At 42.1% G+C, this 21,214-nt stretch overlaps 1 protein-coding gene across 1 annotated transcript in view; it reads left to right on the forward strand.

The window, feature by feature from the left end:
• Positions 1-21,214, forward strand: part of LOC128701915 (cell adhesion molecule Dscam1) — a 388,155-nt gene that overhangs the window by 301,602 nt on the left and 65,339 nt on the right. Inside the window, exon 2 of the mRNA XM_070099781.1 lies at positions 15,266-15,438. Coding sequence (XP_069955882.1) covers positions 15,266-15,438 — 173 coding nt within the window. The remainder of the gene's footprint in view (positions 1-15,265; positions 15,439-21,214) is intronic.

A 21,214-nucleotide genomic window follows, 5' to 3' on the forward strand; every position in this document is an offset into this window, starting at 1 on the left:
CCTCTCACGCAGGATCTGTCATAAAATTCTAATCTTTAACCCAGTTAAAGTTGTGATGCTAATGAAACAAGCCAGATGTGGATGGTATTTTTAGTGAAACAAGCAAGTGAATGCTGGCTTGATTACAACAGTGGCGACTGTTGTCTTTAGTTGAACAAGCCGGAGGTGATTGCTGGCTTAAGTGAAACAAGCTAGAGCTATTTCTTGATTACTTGAAACTTCCAGAGATGTGGCAGTGACAACGACAGTGTTTCCTGGCTATATGGCAGTGACAATGGCAGACGGACTAGAAACTGTGACAGTGACAACGGCTGACTGTACGGGGATATTATGGTAGTGGCAACAGCAGATTACTGGATACTATGGCAGTGACAAAGACAGACTGTACTGCATAGTATGGCAGTGACAACAACAGGCTGTACTGGGATACTATGGCATTGACAACGACAGATTGTACCGGGAGACTATGGTAGTGACAACGGCAGACTGTACGGGAACAGTATGGCAGTGACAACGGCAGACTGTATCGGGATACTTTGGTAGTGACAACGGCAGATTGAACCAGGAAGAGAAACAGAACGGGATATCACACAGTCGTCTGTGCACAACACCAATGTATTTGCTTCTGTAGCTGTATTGGTAACTGAACCATATCGAGAGAGAGAGAGAGAGAGAGAGAGAGAGAGAGAGAGAGAGAGAGAGAGAGAGAGAGAGAGAGAGAGAGAGAGAGAGAGAGAGAGAGAAAAGCTACTGGAATAGGGATGTAGAGGTGATGAGGTCACTGGAAGAGGGAAAGAGGCCACTGGAACAGGGAAAGGACCCAATGGAACAGAGATGGGCCACTGGAACAGGGAGAGAAGCCATTAGAACAGGGAAAGAGACCACTGGAACAGGGAATGTGGCTACTGGAACAGGGAGAGGAGCCAATGGAACAGAAATAGAGGATCCACTGGAATCAGGGAGATGGGCCACTGAAACAGAGAGAGATGCCAATGGAGCAGAGAGAAAGAGAGAGACTACTGGAACAGGGAATGTGGCTACTGGAACAGCGAATATGTGTACGGGAAAAGGGAGAGGGGCCATTTAAACAGAGAGGGGCGCCACTAGAACAGGGAGAGGGGCCACTGGAAAAGAAAGAGAGGTCACTGAAACAAGAGAAAAATATCTGGCACTACCTTTTGCATTCCTGGAAAGAATGAGTCGAGTTTCTGATGTACCTATGTTTTTTTAGACAGGTGTTAGAGCGTCTCTAAGCGTTTTAATTCTCGAAAAAAACTGGAAAATTTCTTGGAACGTGTAACCAAGACTCTCGAGCTGGCTTTTTCGAAAGAAAATGCATACAACTGAATACAGGCGTAGTATTGACAGCATTTAGGGTGAAAAGTGCAGAACAAACTTTTATTCTGATGTTTCGCCCTTATAACGATCTACATAGCTCGAAATGATGTCACAATAAAAGCTAGATTTTCACCTGTATATTCTTTGGGGTTTTAATAAAAGTCGGCATATGTGAAAAACACTTGTGACTCCTGGAATAAACTTCAATAATCAGAAAAGTATGGAAATGAATACAATCGCATCTGAAAAAAAATCTGAGTGTTTTTTCTCTTCTCCAGATTCGTTCAGCTGTTAAAAACAAAATGGCATCTCTGCAGAATTCCTTGAATATTCAACCTGCGTCTTTGAGAAGACGAGGAGGTAGTCATTAGAGTATTTATCTCTCTGAGATATATACACGGAGAGGTATGTCTCTGTGTATATATACTTGGAGGGTATACTGTGATCCTTAAGTATTGGAACATCCTTAAATGGTGTAGCAGATAGGCTATGAACCCTTCAAGCACACTGTCTTGAAGGAACTACTGGGTCTTTAAGAATATCCTGTAGGAACGACAAGAAGACCATCAGGGAATTTTTGGGGAGACCGTGTGAGACAAGGTCTTTTAAGAATTGATTAAAAAATAATCACAATACCGTGGACGGAATTATTTATCAGGATTTCTAAATGAGAAGATGGAGTTAATGACGTTTCGGTCGTTACATAAACTTGGCATGCGTCCAGGGGACACCGAAACGACAACTTAAGTGTGACTCTTTGGTGAAATACAAGCAAACTTGGTTATATATTTATAAATTGAGCAACATTTTGAACGTTTATATCTTGCTTTCTGACCTCCCTCATGACCCGCTACTGACCTTCGTTTCTAGGACTCACTCGCCATGGGTTCAACCCTCATCCGTTCCATGGTTTGGTTATAATCGGTATTTCTCACCAAAACAAGACGACCTTGAGGAAAAAAAAAAAACACTATTTACTCACTGACTTATTTTTTCCATTTTTTTTTTTTTACTGTTTAGGACGTAGGAATAAATATTTCTCATCTCCAACTTGCAATTTTTTCCGACCCGGTTTTAAGTAGACCAAAGGATGAAAGTTCAGCCGCCGTTGATGAGTATATCGCGTGAGTCTTCCCACACACGGTGAGCGCCTCCACATGGTGAGCGCCTCCACATGGTGAGCGCCTCCACACGGTGAGCGCCTCCACACGGTGAGCGCCTCCACACGGTGAGCGCCTCCACACGGTGAGCGCCTCCACACGGTGAGTTCCCCACACGGTGAAGCTCACACAGCGAGCCGCAGCGTCTGCAAGAAGCTGAATATATTGGCTACATCCTTAAGATGAGTCGTGCGTGCAACAGCTTCATTCTCGACTATTTTTCCACGTGGCTCCATTTAGCATGCTGGTATTCACGACTCCATCTTCTTGAAAAAAAAAGAAGAGAGCGTTTATATTCTTTGTTTCCTCGATGAATGACTCGTGTGCAACATTTGGCTATCTTTATTGGGGAAACACTTCTCCTCCACAGCAGGCTTCTTTAGTTGAAAATAGGCGAATATAACACTGGAGACAAATAGGAGATCAGTCCCTAGCCTCAATTTCTTTTTCATGTAGTCGTATTTTTTTCAGATTTACTGTTAAATCTTTCCTTTAAGCACAAAAAGGAGAGTATTAGCAAATCTCTGGTTATTAGTTGCTGATCAGCCGGGTTGTGGTGCATACGTCAGACTGCGTGCTGCTTGCACCAACAGCCTGGAAGATCAACATATTACTTTATTAGTAGATATTATTAAATATTGAAGTTATTAGAAGCTGTTGTAGTTAGCGTTACATTAATATTTCAGGTTAAATGCTAGACTCATCTGGGTGATTCAGCGCAGGACGTGGTGGGGGCTCCATCCTCCGTCTGCTGAGCCCCAGACAGACGCGCTTCCTATTTGAACTCTTTGTACAATATATTATCTGTTTATAGTTCTGGAAATTATGATGGTCCCGGCCACAGGGTCGATAAATTCCGAAATCTACTCTAGGTCAAGGCTCGTTACTCCTTCTGCTAATCGACCAGCCGGCGGGATACTAGTGATCAGAACAGTGAAGGTTATCATTGTATAGGGAGCAGTCACTGTTCTCTTTATCCTTATGTCTCTAGTTTAACTTTATTATCTGTAACCATGCATTACGATCAATATTTTCACTATTGCAATAAGTCAGATGCGAAATATCAGTCCAGAAGATAAAGTATGTGTTTGTGTGTGTGTGTGTGTGTGTGTGTGTGTGTGTGTGTGTGTGTGTGTGTGTGTGTGTGTGTGTGTGTGTGTGTGTGTGTGTGTGTGTGTGTGTGTGTGTGTGTGTGTGTGTGTGTGTGTGTGTGTGTGTGTGTGTGTAAAAAACGCTACCAGAATATCTTGTCTCGTTAACTTTGTTGTAAATTTTTTCTCTCCATTCAAAACCCAACAGGAAGAAGCTAAGTAAAAACCATCGTTTTTTTTTTTTTTCATTCAGTAGCAGAGAAATATTTTTGGATTGGGTGGTTGAACATGTTTCCCATTTCAGTTATTTTTATTCCCTGGAAAACGTAGGGAGATGCCAGACAGGTTTAGTGTGGCACTGTGGTCTAGTGTGGCATTGTGATCTAGTGTGGCACTGTGGTCTAGAGTGACACTATGGTCTAGAGTGACACTATGGTCTAGAGTGACACTGTAGTCTACAGTGACACTGGTCTAGTGTGGCATTGTGATCTAGTGTGGCATTGCGATCTAGTGTGGCACTGTGGCCTAGAGTGACACTATGGTCTAGAGTGACACTGTGGTCTAGAGTTGCACTGCGGTCTAGTGTGACACTGCGGTCTAGAATGGCACTGCGGTCTAGTGTTGTACTGCGGTCTAGAGTAGCACTGTGGTCTAGAGTAGCACTGTGGTCTAGAGTAGCACTGTGGTATAGAGTAGCACTGTGGTCTAGAGTAGCACTGTGGTCTAGAGTAGCACTGTGGTCTAGAGTAGCACTGTGGTCTAGAGTAGCACTGTGGTCTAGAGTAGCACTGTGGTCTAGAGTAGCACTGTGGTCTAGAGTAGCACTGTGGTCTAGAGTAGCACTGTGGTCTAGAGTAGCACTGTGGTCTAGAGTAGCACTGTGGTCTAGTAGCACTGTGGTCTAGAGTAGCACTGTGGTCTAGAGTAGCACTGTGGTCTAGAGTAGCACTGTGGTCTGAGTAGCACTGTGGTCAAAGTAGCACTGTGGTCTAGAGAAGCACTGTGGTTCTAGAGTAGCACTGTGGTCTAGGAGTAGCACTGTGGTCTAGAGTAGCACTGTGGTCTAGAGTAGCACTGTGGTCTAGAGTAGCACCGTGGTCAGAGTAGCACTGTGGTATAGAGTAGCACTGTGGTCTAGAGTACTGTGGTTCCAGAGTAGCACTGTGGTCTAGAGGCATTGTGGTCTAGAGTAGCACTGTGGTCTAGAGTAGCACTGTGGTCTAGAGTAGCACTGTGGTCTAGAGTAGCACTGTGGTCTAGAGTAGCACTGTGGTCTAGAGTAGCACTGTGGTCTAGAGTAGCACTGTGGTCTAGAGTAGCACTGTGGTATAGAGTAGCACTGTGGTCTAGAGTAGCACTGTGGTCTAGAGTAGCACTGTGGTCTAGAGTAGCACTGTGGTCTAGAGTAGCACTGTGGTCTAGAGTAGCACTGTGGTCTAGAGTAGCACTGTGGTATAGAGTAGCACTGTGGTCTAGAGTAGCACTGTGGTATAGAGTGGCACTGTGGTATAGACTGACACTGTACCACCTAGAGCATACAGTTTCCGCAGACGTAAATGCCTTGAATCATGATTAATCTCTATTTTTAACACAGAATAAAGACAGCTTCATCATCTCTGAAGTTTTACTACTACTACTGCTACTACTACTACTCTCAAATTATTAACAACGGTTTCCTTGATTGCCAGAACCAAATCAAGGTTATTTCCCCTTGTAGGTTCTGTAACAAACTGCTTTAAAAACAATCCTGAACTACCTCTAAGAAATCGTTAGACTTTAAATTCCCAGTAAAGGAATTGCAATCAATCTGTCTAAAGTTAAAGTGCCCTAAAATTACTACGTTACCGTGCTTCGTGGCCTTTACAATTTCCTCCCAAATTAGTCTCCTTTGGTCCCTATCCACCAAGTTTGGGGGTGGTATATCACGACTAAAATAAATTTTTCATACCCCTCTGAAAATTTTACCCAGACAGACCCTGTATGTGTTATTTCGGACTTGATACCCGTTTTTATGCAGCAATTCAAGTGATCTCGGACATACAGTGCCACCCCACCTCTATTTCCGATGCTTCTAACTACGTGGAACGATTTAAAACCCTAACTGTGACATTCAGCTGGCATGTCCCGATTTTTCAAATTGAACCACGTCTCATTTATGGCAAATACATGAATGTTACACGCACTTATAACTAATCTCAACTTTTGTTTCTAGCCCTACGACTATTTGTAAAATATAAATTCGCAATTTTAAATATTAAATATTCGATATTTTCAACACATCCCTGAAAAAGGCTGTGAAATTTCAGGAGTCATTTCTTGTGACGGTCTTGGAGATTTAGCTACTTCAGCTATCAGTTACTCTACAGACTCCTTCAGCTACCATACAGATTCCTTCAGCTACTCCTTAGTCTACCTCTTTCTTTTGGTATCTTCCATCTCGGAGAATAAGCCAGGAGACACCAGAGGAAATGGAGAAGGTAGCAATATTTTAGCAAGAGTGTTTGGTCCAGTATAACTGCTCTTTTATGGGCCTGAGAGCAATCTCCCTGGGTATAATTTCTCTTTAAAGCGTAGAAGATTTAATCGCAGTAAAAGGCTCGACTTGAACACGGTAAAGTATGTTAAGCGTTAGCGAGCAGTGTATGAGATTACTTCTTCGTAGTAACAGGAACGAAGCTGCGGTGCATCCGTCGTTTTGCATCTACAGAGCAGTTACAGCAGCAGAGGTGTATTGGTGATGTTCCGTTTTTAATGTTTGTAGTTACAACAGCAGAGCTGTATTGGTGATGTTCCGTTTTTAATGTTTGTAGTTACAACAGCAGAGCTGTATTGGTGATGTTCCGTTTTTAATGTTTGTAGTTACAACAGCAGAGCTGTATTGGTGATGTTTCGTTTTTAATGTTTGTAGTTACAATAGCAGAGCTGTATTAGTGATGTTTCGTTTATAATGTTTGTAGTTACAACAGCAAAGATATGTTGATGATACACCGTGTTTAGTGTGGTAGTTACAGTAGCAGAGCTATGTTAATGGTGTCGCTTCTAAGTGTTAGTTACTAAAGCAGATCTCTTCTTGTGGTGTACAGTCTAGAATGTTCATAATTACAGGAACAGAGTTATACTCTCGCAGTCCCTCGTCAGTATTTAGTTCATAATTTTTATTGTTTAAACTTTCTGTAATAACATATTTCATGGATCCCATGATAACCATCCACATTTCACTGAGTAAATACTTTTTAGCATCCATACGGAGAATAATTTCTCTGTTTAGCATTGATTCTCTAAATGAACCGCAAGTTTATAATAGTGTGTGTCTGTGTGTGTGTATTCACCGATTAGTTTACCGTGTCGAGTCTTAGCTCCTGGTCCTTCATCTTCGCCAACAATCAACACAATTTGTTCCCTATTTTCTAAGTCCTATCATGTTTACTCTTCACAGACTTGTTTTGTACCTAATTTTACCCCTTCCCAACTCGTTCAACTCTTTTTATCCACCACACAAACACTGAAGAATTTCTTGCTAACATCTCTGTGACTCGTCTGGGATTTCATTTTCCGTCTATGTCACTTATCGTCGTCTCTCTCGTAAAAAAAAACTACTTATTCACCCCTATGTTGAATTAAGGAAAGATCCTAGACACCTTACGAAACAAAGCAAATGCGATAGTAATTATAGACACGGTAGATTATAGTGGAAAAATGAACATGTTATTAAAAGACGGGAGAACTTACGAGCCTCTTAATGCTATTGTCTCATTCTGCTTTGACATATATAGAGCCGGGAAATACTGGGACCATAACGGTGGATATTAAGTATGCTTGCCTGGCATGCTGTGCTGATGTGATTCAGTTAATGAGTGTCTCCTGGAAGATGGACCGTATTACTCCTCCCTGAAGGTTTACTTTTCTCTGATAAGTGGAGTTGCTGTACTCTGCTACTGGTCTTCTCACCCCATTCTACAATATTTGCTATCTTTATAATACCATTAGTACAGTACTACTACAACTTCTACTGCTGCTAATTCTATTACCTCTACTACTACGACTGCAACTTTATTACAACTACTATTACTACTAGTATTTCTACTTAAAATAGAAATATTATTTGTAAGTTTACAGAAAAAATAAGAACTATATCAACTTCGAAAGAGAGATTGCATTATTATTATTATTATTATTATTATTATTATTATTATTATTATTATTATTATTATTATTATTATTATTATTATTTTGCATTTTGTTTTTAAAATATTAATTGATTCTATGAACAAGAGACATTTATGCTACTTGAAACGTTACTTAAGGAACGTATCGCCCACCAGGAGCATCAATAACAAGCTGGTTTCTATACAGTAGTATGTCATTGATGTCAGCTAGGACTGTATACCTTGTACATGTACTTGTAGAAATAAAGATGTTTTTACTATTATTTTACTATTTACTATTATTTACTATCGGGTTTTTGAAAGCTCACTTTTCCACAATAAAGTTAACTGTGTCACATTCAGCAGGATATTTTATTTGTATGTTCCGTGGGGCCATTACTTTTTTCTCTGTATTTCTGACAGTTTTACTGAAGAGTGGATCAGTATGTCTGGTTAGGTACCTTGTCAAAGACCTTCCAGCAGTCCAGGAATTTGCAATCAACCCGCTTTTTTTCACACTGTCTCTCTTTCTCCTGGCTTCCCTTTTCCTTCATTCTACCCTCTTCTTTTCTTTCTTACCGCGCTCCTGTATTCCCTTTTTTCCTCTCATTCTCCTGGTGGGTGCATGAGTGGGTGTATAATGGGTACATGGGTTGATGGGTATGTTGGTGTAGGTGTTGGGAGATATTAATAAGGTGCTATTAGAAAATTAAACAAATATACGAGTGAAAAAGTTAGATTTGAGATGTGAGGTGGGTGTATGTGTGTGTAAGTACACTTGTGTGTGGGGGTGTGATTTTGCGTACTAACCTATTTATACTCACCTATCTGTGGCTGCAGATAGTCGAGTCGTAGCTCCTGGCCCCGCCTCTTCGGTGGTCGTTACTAGGTTCACTCTCTTCCTGCTCAAAGAGCTTTATCGTATCTCTTCTGAGTGTGTGTGTGTGTGTGTGTGTGTGTGTGTGTGTGTGTGTGTGTGTGTGTGTGTGTGTGTGTGTGTGTGTTTGTGTGTGTGTGTGTGTGCTGGCAGCAAGTGGTGAGCTTCAGGGACGCAAGCAGCTTCTGGAGCAGACCAAACACTTAGAGACTCCATAAATACCCGGAGAGTGTGTCCAGGGGCGGAGTCGGATGACATACCTCCAGGTCCAAGCTGTCCTTTCCTGGCTAGTCGTTCCAGACTGGAGGGCAGTCCGGGGTCGTCCTAATCTGGTCGTTTCAAGCTAGTCTTTCAAGAGGAGAGGGTTCAACATAGTTTCTCCAAGGTTATCCTTCTAGTCGGTCGATCCAGGCAAATCGTTCCAGCCTTGTCGTTGAAGGAACGTTCTTCTATTCTTTCCAGGCAAGCTCCAGCCTGAAAGTTCCGTAAGTAAGGGTCAATCATGGCCATTCCAAGCTTGTCGTTCCGGATGGAAGCGTGCAGACTGCACGTTCCAGGCTAGTCTTTATAAACTAGTCGTTCTAAATTGGTCGTTCTAGGTAATCGTGTTCAAATCTAGCCTCACAACAAATAATATACTGAGCTTGAACAGATAAAAACAGACGCTAAAGGAATTTATCTTTTTCCCTTCGTATCTACACAGATATTTAACCTCAGTGACCCCTTTAAATTATGGAGATTGTTCCATAATTCTATTAAAAGGAGGTTGCATCATGATCCTGGTAAAGGATCATTGTGCCATAATCCTGTCCAGTGGAGGTTGTATCATGATTCTGATCACTCATGATTACCTCCCATTCCCCAGACGATGTATGCCTCCCTGTGAGCCACAGCTACAATAGCTACGATACCAACGAGACATGGCCGTAGCTGTGCCACAAGACAGTGCCACACAATGGCTATCTGTTCTTTCTTCATCTTGGCAGAGTGCCGTTGGACAGGACTGTCTTGCACAGCAATATGCTAATGATTCTTCCCTACTCACTTCTTCCTCTCATAAACGTGGCTATATATTAGCTAGTTTATCTATACTTTGGCTACTTTATCTATACTTTGGCTACTTTATCTATACTTTGGCTACTTTATCTATACTTTGGCTACTTTATCTATACTTTGGCTACTTTATCTATACTTTGGCTACTTTATCTATACTTTGGCTACTTTATCTATACTTTGGTTACTTTATACTTTGGCTACTTTGGCTATACATTGATTATTTTGGAAATACTACCTACCTGGAGTCTACCTGGAGGGGGTTTCCGGGGGATAACGCCCCCTCGGCCTTGACCAGGCCTCCCGGTGCATCAGGGCCTGATCAACCAGGCTGTTACTGCTGGCCGCACGTAGTCCAACGGACGAACCACAGCCCGGCTGATCGGGTACTGACTTTAGGTATCTGTCCAGTTACCTCTTGAAGGCAGCCAGGGAGCTATTGGTAATTACCGTTATGCCTGTGGGAGAGAAGCTGTTGAACAATCTTGGGCTCCAGCTTTCTCACAGTGTACTAACTGCGCCCTTCCTTTCAATGGGAGAGGGAAGTTGCACCGTCTGCCCTGTCTTTTACTTTCGTTGGGAGTGATTTCTGAGTGCAGATTTGGGACCAGTCCCTCTAGGATTTTCCAGGTGTAGATTATGATGTATCTCGCCTGCACTCCAGTAATTCAGGTGTCTGACTGAACTTATATGTGTAGTAAAGGTTCTGTGTACATCCTCTAGATCTGCGATTTCACATACCGTGAATAGAGCTATTAGTGTATAGCAGTATTCTAACCTAGAGAATAAGTGATTTAAAAAGGATCACTGGAATAGCATCGCTCGTTTTGAAGGTTCTCATTATCCATCCTATCATTTTCCTTGCAGATATGATAGTGAAAATGTTGTGATCGTTGAAGGTGAGATCATCTGACATAAACACTCCCAAGCCCTTTAAACTACATTCTCGCTCCATTGTGTGGTTAGAGTTTGTAGTATACTCCACTCTAGCAATTATTTTCTGCAGTTTTTCATAACATAGTTGAAATTTGCCCTCATTGACCATCATATTGTTTTCCATTGCTCACTGGAAAATTTAGTTTATATCAGCTTGGAGATTTACTGTGTCCTCAATGGGTGAGTCTCGTGCAGATTCTAGTATTGTCTGCAATGGATCACACGGTTATTCTGACAATATATTGGTTAATTTAGCTATACATTGGCAATTTTGACAATATTTTGGTTACTTTTCAATACATTGGCTAAATTGCTACACACTGGCTACTCTGGCAATACATTGGTTATTTTAGCTATAATATTTTTCTACATTGGCTATACATCGACTACTCTGGTATTCACTAGCTAAACTGACTCTATCTAGCTATCTTGGCTTTGCATTAACAATACAACGGTTATTAAACGACCTGCCTAACATTTGCAAACAGGCTTGCTGCAGTGTTACTAGTCTCGCCATACACGTAACTGCCCCTCAAGCATACACTTGGCAGGCTCACCCTGGATAAACTCCTTGCTAAGATTCACGTGAAGACTTCTCGTTATGTATCACCATAGGGAGTTCATGAAGTGGTTAGAGCTGTATGGCCCTTGTGTATTTAGCGCTTAATTTTGATAATAATAATAAAGTGGTTGGCAGATTTTTTGCTCCTCCAAAATTTCATTATTCTATTACTCGTAGCACGAGAAAGCTTCAACCGCTCGGCTTCAAATTTCCAAAGATAGTGTACGGTAACTAGGGCAAGATTCTTAGAACAATTGACTCCAATAACTTTAAAAAAAAATCACATTCAAAAAAAAAAAAAAGATACCTTCCTAATCTGACGATGTCTGAGAGTGTAAATCAAGTTTGAAGGAACAACATAAACCAATTCCATGTATAAAATGCTGATAAATTTGCATTCCTGTTAATTCAGGTTAAATATTCTTGAGTTTGTCTCTGCTGAAAGGCTTCAAAATTTAATGGCTGGTGCACCTTAGGGCCAGGATAGTGGCCATTATTTTCAGTTTGTGTTTGGGAAAATTTGCCAGTATACTAAATTAGTGAAAATAAAAACTTCGTTCATCCGTGTGATAGCTGTTAAATGCCTCTCCTGATCGGGTTTAAACCTTTGTGTGTTTAAGAGAAAACAAAGTGAGCAATAATTTCTGAGCTCCTCATCTGGCTGAATTCGACTGAGTCAGCTTAACAATGCTACTTTAGAACGGTTTCAAACTTAACGTGCTGGTGTATTTTAAAAAACTGATCTTCAAAACTGATTTCTTTGAGGAAGCTTCAAAATACTTTGAGAATTTTTTTGTTCTAATTTGCCATTTAAATTGACGGAATTGGGATATTAATGTCCATGTGACAGCCTTTGAAAACCCAAGGTTAGGTTAGGTAAGGTTCGTCAGGAAACAGAACAAAAGCTCCAACAAGTGTTGGAGCTTTTGGTCATCTGACCGAGGCCTTCCGCTGGCTTACCCCTCCACCCCAATTATGATCATAGGTACAACTTTTTTTTTTTTTGAAAACCAAATTTGATTAGCTTCAAAGCCTTAGCACTAATATTTATATGCATTAGAAACTTATGCAGTAGTCTACACTAGTACCTCTGCATGCATTGAGGGAGGTAACTCATGCAGTGCAGGAAAAGCTTTCTCGGATCGTGCAACGATTGAAATGCATCTAGTTACCCACTGCTTTCACCAGATATACATAACTTCTTTCACCATATATACATAACTTCTTTCATCAGATATACATAACTTCTTTCATCAGATATACATAACTTCTTTCATCAGATATACATAACTTCTTTCATCAGATATACATAACTTCTTTCATCAGATATACATAACTTCTTTCATCAGATATACATAACTTCTTTCATCAGATATACATAACTTCTTTCATCAGATATACATAACTTCTTTCATCAGATATACATAACTTCTTTCATCAGATATACATAACTTCTTTCACCAGATATACATAACTTCTTTCACCAGATATACATAACTTCTTTCATCAGATATACATAACTTCTTTCACCAGATATACATAACTTCTTTCATCAGATATACATAACTTCTTTCATCAGATATACGTAACGGAAGATAGCCAGATACACGTGACTGGCTATCACTGGCTCTCTCCTTCCACAGATATAGAGATATCAGATGTTATTGGCTGTTTCCTTTCTCCTTTTGTTGCCTGTTCTCCTCCTCTCCTTCCATACATAACGCGCACGGCAGTTTACTATTGGTCACAATATTTGTGAATAGAGAAGAAGAGAAGAGGCAGAGGTAACTCAAAGAAAGATGGAGAGTATATACGTTGGAGGCAGAGTATATACGTTGGAGGCAGAGTATATACGTTGGAGGCAGAGTATATACGTTGGATCAGGGAATGAAAGATTCAGAGTGTCTGTTTTCGACGAGGAAGATTCATGCACCTCTGTCCGAACAGCACGAGTCGGGATACCTTTGTCCGAACAGCAAGAATGAAGGGTACCTTTGTCCGAACAGCAAGAATGAGGGGTACCTTTCTCCGAACAGCAAGATTGAAAATTGATTTTTTCTGAACAGTAAGACCCAAGAACCATTTTGTCCCTTAGCTCGATCGCTAGCGCACTCAGCTCACAAACTGAGTCCGGAGATCGATCCCCGGCACGGCTGGAAAACATCAGGACCTGTTTCCACCAGACACCTGCTGTCCCTGTTCATCCATCAGTGAAATAGGTACCTGGGTGTTAGTCGACTGGTGTGGGTCGCATTCTGGTACAAAATTGACCTAGTATGCCAGAAATGCTCTGCATGAGGCATTCTATATAGTAGTGTGACATTGATTTCAGCTAGAACTGTATACGTTGTACATGTACTTGTAGAAATAAAGATATTATTATTATTATTATTATTATTATTATTATTATTATTATTATTATTATTATTATTATTATTATTATTATTATTATTATTATTATTATTATTATTATTATTATTATTATTATTATTATTATTGTTATTATTATTATTATTATTATTATTATTATTATTATTATTATTATTATTATTATTATTGTTATTATTATTATTATTATTATTATTATTATTATTATTATTATTATTATTAACAGTAAAAGTTAGGGTATCACTCCGAACAGCAAGATCGAGATACCTTCATACGAACAACAAGATTCAGACACCTTTGACCGAACAGCAAGATCTAGGTACCTATATCTGAACAATAAAATTCATGCAAATTTGTCCGAACAGCAAGAATGAGGGGTACTTATGCCCGAAAAGCAAACTCCAAGCACGTTTATCCGAACAACAAGCTTCAGCTGCTTGTGCCCGAACGTAAAAAAAATCAAGCACGTTTGTGTGAGCAGTGAGCCTCAGGTCTGTGGGACGGGATGGGAGGCTTCGTTACCTGGTAACGAAGCTTCCGTCCGCCTTGGCTTCCAATTAGAACCCTGGTGTATTTGCTAACCATTACCGTACTTCAAAATGCACTGGGAATTAATGCAAAGCTCGGAGTGCAGCGGACCCAATCTCGGCATCCAATCACTGGGACTCCTGGCCTAATCACCACCGCAGGAAGGATGTTACTCGTTATCCCTGGATGGTAAAGAGCCTGTTCCTCGTATCAGATAGCGGGGAGGGGTAGAGGTGGTTGTTTTGGTGGTGCTGATGGTGGTTGGTAATTATGGTGGTTGTGTTACTGGTAGGGATGTTTGTGGTTGTTGTTGTAGTTGTGTGTGTGTGTGTGTGTGTGTGTGCTCACCTATATGTACTCACATATATGTGGTTGCACGGGTCGAGTCATAGCTCCTGGCCCCGCCTCTTCACCGGTCGATACTAAGTTACTCTCTCCCTGCTCCATGTGCTTTATCATACCTCTTTTTAAAGCTATGTGTGTGTGTGTGTGTGTGTGTGTGTGTGTGTGTGTGTGTGTGTGTGTTTGTGTGTGTGTGTGCGCGTGTGTTAGGATACGGTAATAAAGGGCACTTGTCGATAGACAGCCTGTTTTTTGTGTGGGAGCACCCTCCCTCCCCCTCTTTCTCTCTATCTATCTATCTATCTCTCCCTCTCCCCTTCCTTTCCTCTCTCTCCCCTCATTACCTTCTCTCTCTTTCCCTCCTTATCTTCCCCTCTTTCGCCATTCTCCCCCTTTTCTCCAATTTCTGTCACTTCCCTCTCTCCCCTCCTTCTCTCCTCCTCCCTTCTTCCTTTTCTCTCCCCTTCCTCTCTCCTCCTACCTCTCCCTCTCTCCTTGCCCATTACCCTCTCTATCTCTCTCCCATCTCCTGAACATTTCTCAGAAATTCCCGTCAGAGCACCGCAGATGATGTATACCTAACGCTGGTGTACCTATTATTGTAAACTGATCCTCTCTTTAGTTTACCTCATTCCTAGTATATCTCTTTTTATCGTAATTGATTTTCACACAGTAACTTATCTCTTTAAGCTTTTAAGGTTTAAATAATAAGATATTGCAAGGATCCCAGTGGAAATAAGTCACTTTGTCTGACCTTTTTTTTTGGGGGGTTATCGTAGGTAATTTACATTTTGTATAATAATTGTACTTATGTGCACCTTTGCTTATATAGTTACCTGCCGCAGGTGTACTGACGCTGCTGCTGCTGCTTGCTACTGGAGGCGGCGTAGTGTGGGCCGGAGTCTCTGTGGAGGAAGGCAGAGGCCCAGTCTTCCTGCACGAGCCTCCCTCCAGACTCCACTTCTCAAACACCACTGGGGCCCTCCTTCCCTGCTCCGCCCACGGCAACCCACCTCCGGTGAATACTATGTCCTATTTGTTATTACCTATTTGTAAAAACCTATTTGTAGGATCTTATTTTAAGTACCTATTTACTTCCAGTTGTAAGTACCCATTGGTACTATTGTTTACCAAATTGTAAGTATCTATATATTTGAAAGTACTTATTTGTAAGAAACTATTTTAAGAACATATTACCTATGTGTAAGCACTTATTTTAAGTACCTATTTATTACCTGTTATTAAGTACCTTTTCGTAAGAACCAATTTATGTACTTATTTGTAATTATTTGTAAGTGCGTATTTGTAAGCATCAATATGTAAGTCCAGAGCAGAGTTGTACCAGATGTCAAGTCATCAATATTTTTTCTGCTCTCCACTGGTTGAGACACTTGCTACATTCTCTTGTCAATCGTTCCACAGGTCAGTCAATCCACGCCAAGACAAATATCTGTTACGGATTCGGCTGCATTCTTTTTCTAATTTCCGATTCTGGCCTCACCATGACTCCAGGAATCGTAATAATGCGATTGGCAGCAAATCGCGGGTCAGATGGGAGTCGAACTAGGGGCAGGCAGGGTGAGTCGTGTTAGGCCGGCTTGGACCAGTGGTTAACACATTGGCTTGCGAGTTTTGCGATTCGCTTGCCGTAGGTTTCAATCCCATCCGTTTTGTGATTTGTCTTCTGTCGTTTTCCCTATTGTGTGGTGTGTGTGTGCTCACCTATATGTGGTTGTAAGGGTCGATTCAAAACTTCTGGCACTGTGAGTGAGTGAGTGAGTGTGTGTGTGTGTGTGTGTGCGTGTGTGTATATATGTGTGGGCGCACTCACCTATACATGCTTCCAGGGGTCGAGTCACAGTCTGTCAGGTAGACGTAAACAGATATTTTTGAAAAAAAAAATTAACTCATATCAAGAGAAAATTATTTTCACATCAGTTTCCAAAGAAACACATTTTTGTCAAAGTTCACAAGTCAACTTAGCGACCTGACCAAACTTTTCAATTACAAACTTTTTATACTCTAATTTATCATTGCTTAAATTATCTTAGGTAATGTTAAATTCAATTAGCAGTATTAAACAGGGGAGTTGATGGGTAAGTCACGTGCAATACTTAGGTTTTTCTGTGTTTTAGAATATTGATCTTCAAAGATGATTTCTTTGAGGAAGATTCAAATTACTTTGGGATATTAATGTCCACTGATAAGATTAAATATAAGCTGTTTCAAAAGGATGACCCAATTTGAAATCGCTTTGCTTTGAAGTTAAGTCCATCTTTTTGAAACACCCTGTATATTGATTCAATTTGTCAATATTAAAGATACCAAAGTATTATACGAGTGTCTTGGTCATCAACTTGTTACCACAGAACATCATATAAAATTCGCTGAGTTATTGCAACACATAATTTACTATGAACTTGTTTGGAAAAACAATGATTGCTTCACGAGCCAAGCTCGCAGACTCTGCCTAAATAACCCGATACAATGACGACCGTGGTCTCTGCTCACTGTGTTATTAGATATTTCGCTATGAGCCACATACAACAATAACGACGCCATCTTCTGTAAAATGGCAGCGTTTCCAGGACCCAGTATAAGCTGGTCAGGTGCGTGTACACTCTTCATAATGTATATATTCTTTGCTACAGCCATAACACTTAACATTTTTTTTTTTGTATTCGGTGGTGCTGAACAAGAACATCTCTGTTTTGGGAGCAAATTTCCTCGTTCATTGTTTATACATGTGAAGATTGTTTGGATTTATTTTACGAAGGAATTTTGTGCCGGATATTTTTTTCAATATTTTGGGAATGTGTGTGCGTGCATACCCGTGTAGACGGGGAAAAGCACACACACTGCGTGGAATAGACAAGGTGGACAGAGACAAGATGTTCCAGAGATGGGACACAGAAACAAGGGGTCACAATTGGAAGCTGAAGACTCAGATGAGTCAAAGGGATGTTAGGAAGTATTTCTTCAGTCATAGAGTAGTTAGGAAGTGGAATAGTTTGGCAAGCGATGTAGTGGAGGCAGGCACTATACATAGTTTTACGACGAGGCATGATAAAGCTCATGGAGCAGGGGGAGAGAGGACCTAGTAGCGGTCGGTGAAGAGGCGGGGTCAGGAGCTGAGTCTCGACCCCTGCAACCACAATTAGGTGAGTACACACACACACACGAGGGGCCAGGAGCTGAGTCTTGACCCCAGCAACCACAATAAGGTGAGTACACACACACACGAGGGGCCAGGAGCTGAGTCTTTACCCCAGCAACCACAATTAGGTGAGTACACACACACACATACAAACATACACACTTACACACATAAAATACTGAGCGGGATAGACAAGGTGGACAGAGACAGGATGTTCCAGAGATGGGACACACAAACAAGAGGTCACAATTGGAAGTTGAAGACTCAGATGAATCAAAGGGATGTTAGGAAGTATTTCTTCAGTCATAGAATAGTTAGGCAGTGGAATAGCCTCGAAAGTGATGTAGTGGAGGCGGAAACAATACATAGTTTTAAGACGAGGTATGATAAAGCTCATGGAGCAGGGAGAGAGAGGACCTAGTAGCAATCAGTGAAGAGGCGGGGCCACGAGCTATGAATCGACCCCTGCAACCACAAATAGGTAATTACAAATAGGTGAGTACACACACACAGTGAAGAGGCGGGGGCAGGAGCTATGACTCGACTCCTGCAACCACAATTAGGTGAGTACAATTAAGCGAGGTACACTAGCCATCATGCGTAAGATACAGCCCTTAATTCCTCAGTAAGAGAACAATTAAGCACATACGAGTCAAATAACACACACCTGATTGCATACTTATCCTGTAATTCATTAAGTACCTGCCTGATGTACTTGTAATTAAGGCTATGCTAAATAACTACGTCATCTATCAGTTTTGTTCCTTATAGTGGGAAAGAGGCGGGGGGTTTCGTGCTGGTAAAAGTTTCTGGACATAAGGAATGTGTTTCTAACCCGTCATATCCGAACTTTGTGTTTCTAACCCGATGTATCCGCACAGTGTGTTTCTGTCCTTCCTACTGAGACTATCCTCTGGCGACAATATTAATTAAGTCATGATACATCGCCGGCCGCTGTTTATGGAGCAGCCAGCCGGTGATCTGTTATCTCTTGTGGTGGTGGTGGTGTGTGGTGGTGGTGTGTAGTAGTGGTGGTGGTGGTGGTGGTGGTGGTGGTGTGTGGTGGTGGTGTGTAGTAGTGGTGGTGGTGGGGGTGGTGGGGGTGTTGGTGGTGGTGTTGGTGGTGGTGGTGGTGGCGGAGATGGTGGTGGTGGTGGTGATGGTGATGTTGGTGGTGGTGGTGGTGGTGGTAATGGTGGTGGTTGTGGTGGTGGTGGTGATGGTGGTTGTGGTGGAGGTGGTGGCGGTGGTGGTGGTAGTGGTGGTGGTGATGGTGGTGGTTTTAGTGGTGGTGGTGGTGATGGTGATGGTGGTGGTGGTGTTGGCGGTGGTGGCGGTGGTGGCGGTGATGATGGTGATGGTGGTGGTGGTGGTGGTTGTGGTGGTGGTGTTGGTGGTGGTTGTGGTGGTGGTGGTGGTGGTGGTGGTGGTGGTGGTGATGGTGGTGGTGGTGGTGGTGGTGGTAGTGGTGGTGGTGGTGGTGGTGGTGGTGGTGGTGGTGGTGGTAGTGGTGGTGGTGGTGGTGGTGGTGGTTGTGGTGGTGGTGGTGGTGGTGGTTGTGGTGGTGGTGGTGGTGGTGGTGGTGGTGGTGGTGGTGGTGGTGGTGGTGGTGGTAGTGGTGGTGGTGGTGGTGGTGGTGGTGGTGGTGGTGATGTGTAGTGGTGTGTAGTGGTGGTGGTGATGTGTAGTGGTGGTGATATATAGTGGTGGTGGTGATATTTAGTGGTGGTGTGTTGTAGTGGTGGTGGTGTGTAGTGGCGGTGGGGATGTATAGTGGTGGTGTGTAGTGGTAGTGGTGATGCGTAGTGGTGTTGTGTAGTGGTAGTGATGTGTAGTGGTGGTGGTGGTGATGTGTAGTGGTGGTGTGTAGTGGTGGTGGTGTGTAGTGGTAGTGATGTGTAGTGGTGGTGTGTAGCGGAGGTGTTGGGTGGTGGTGGGTAGTGATGGTGGCGCGTAGTGGTGATGTGTAGTGGTGGTTGTGGTGGTAGGGGTATTAGAAGAGGAACAGTAGTTGTTGTAGTGACAGTAACCATATATTAGCTGCGGTACTAGCTGTATTGTGGAAGTAAAAATAGCAGCAGTATAACTAGTAGCAGCAGCAGTGGTAATACCACTTATGTATTAATAGTATTATTATTATACAGCGCCTGGGAGGGATGTGGAAGGCATTCAGGCTTATTCAGGCTTAATTCGGGGAACTGGAGCACAGATCCAGTTCCCTAAATCAAGAGCCCCTCACCAACATCAAGGAACCTTCCTTGAGGGGTATTAATAGTAGCAGAAGGGTAAGTGGCAGCAGTATTTACTGTAGAATAGTAGTAGTAGTAGTAATATCAGCAGTAATAGAAGCAGCAGGTTTAAAATTCTCAGAAGGGCATTCGTAAGTTGAACCAACAACTTCACCTAATCACTTAGAACTAGTGAGATAAGGACAGTATTTCGTAAAATAATTTTGTGTAGGAAGTCGTCAGCGCAGCGTTAAGTGAACCTACTGTTACGACCTGCCTAGACGGTACATAACAGCCCTCAAAAGCCTAGTGGAAGACAACTGATGTAGGTCTTTTATCAAGAACCTTTTGTCTGTTGGACACCTTGATGATCACGCACCTGAAGCACCCGGGAAAATACAGGAAAATACCTGTAAGACCTTGTCGTAGCACGGAAACAACACATCTTAGTTGTGCCTCGTTCCAGTTCATCAAATGCCCCGTGGAGTCTCTGTGGAGGACACAGGCGTACCTTACATCGTCTCTGTTAGAGGCATTTCGATGCTCATTCAGGCGGACTGCAAGATCTCTGCCTGTCTCGCCTACATATTTCTTGGGACAGAACCCACAGGGGATAGTGTAGACGCCTGCTGTAGAAGTTAGAGGTGTGGGGCTGCGTTTAGTAGTGAGGTCTTTGATAGAGGATGTGTTTATGGTGGAAACGTTGATGTTACTCATAGCAAGTGCCCGGCGAGTATTCGTGGCAACATCGCCACATGGGAGTACTATGAACTGTTTAGGGGGCTGTTCCATGGGCGGTTTGTTGAGGATAGCTTGTGCCTTGAGTCTGCAATCTCGGATGAAGAAAGATGGGAACTGAAGACGTGTAAAGGCTTGTGTTATGTAAGTGCATTCTTCTTCTAGAAAACAAGGGCTGGAGATGCGAAGAGCTCTCAAGAAGAAGCCAATACATCTTCTCCCTCCTACCAGGTAATTTTGCGACTTAATAAACTTAATTGTAAATTTCCATTCCTTTAGCTACAACGAATATCTCTACAGTGTTACGGTAAGGGAAAGGTCATCAGTCAACAACACATTTTTTGCCAACTTGTTTATGGAGCATTTGGAAGCATAACCTTCACTAATATCCACAGTAGCGATACGTGGTTATGTTACTAGGATAATGTACTTACCTTTCCCACACGGATGGGCTTTGGAGATTTTTGACAAACTAAATCAACAGCAGCTGTCCATCTAGTTCTGAAAGAATCTGATGACAAGATATTCTTCCTTGACGTCTTAATAAATAAACCCAATGGCACACTGAAATTTCAGATTTTTCGTAAACCCACCATCAAGAGCAATTTACTACATTTCTATTCAAACCAAAGAACACAGAATATGCATTTCGGAATATCCGAGAGAGGAAA

Source organism: Cherax quadricarinatus, chromosome 69 (assembly GCF_038502225.1).
Source record: "Cherax quadricarinatus isolate ZL_2023a chromosome 69, ASM3850222v1, whole genome shotgun sequence".
NCBI classification, from domain to species: Eukaryota; Metazoa; Arthropoda; class Malacostraca; order Decapoda; family Parastacidae; genus Cherax; species Cherax quadricarinatus.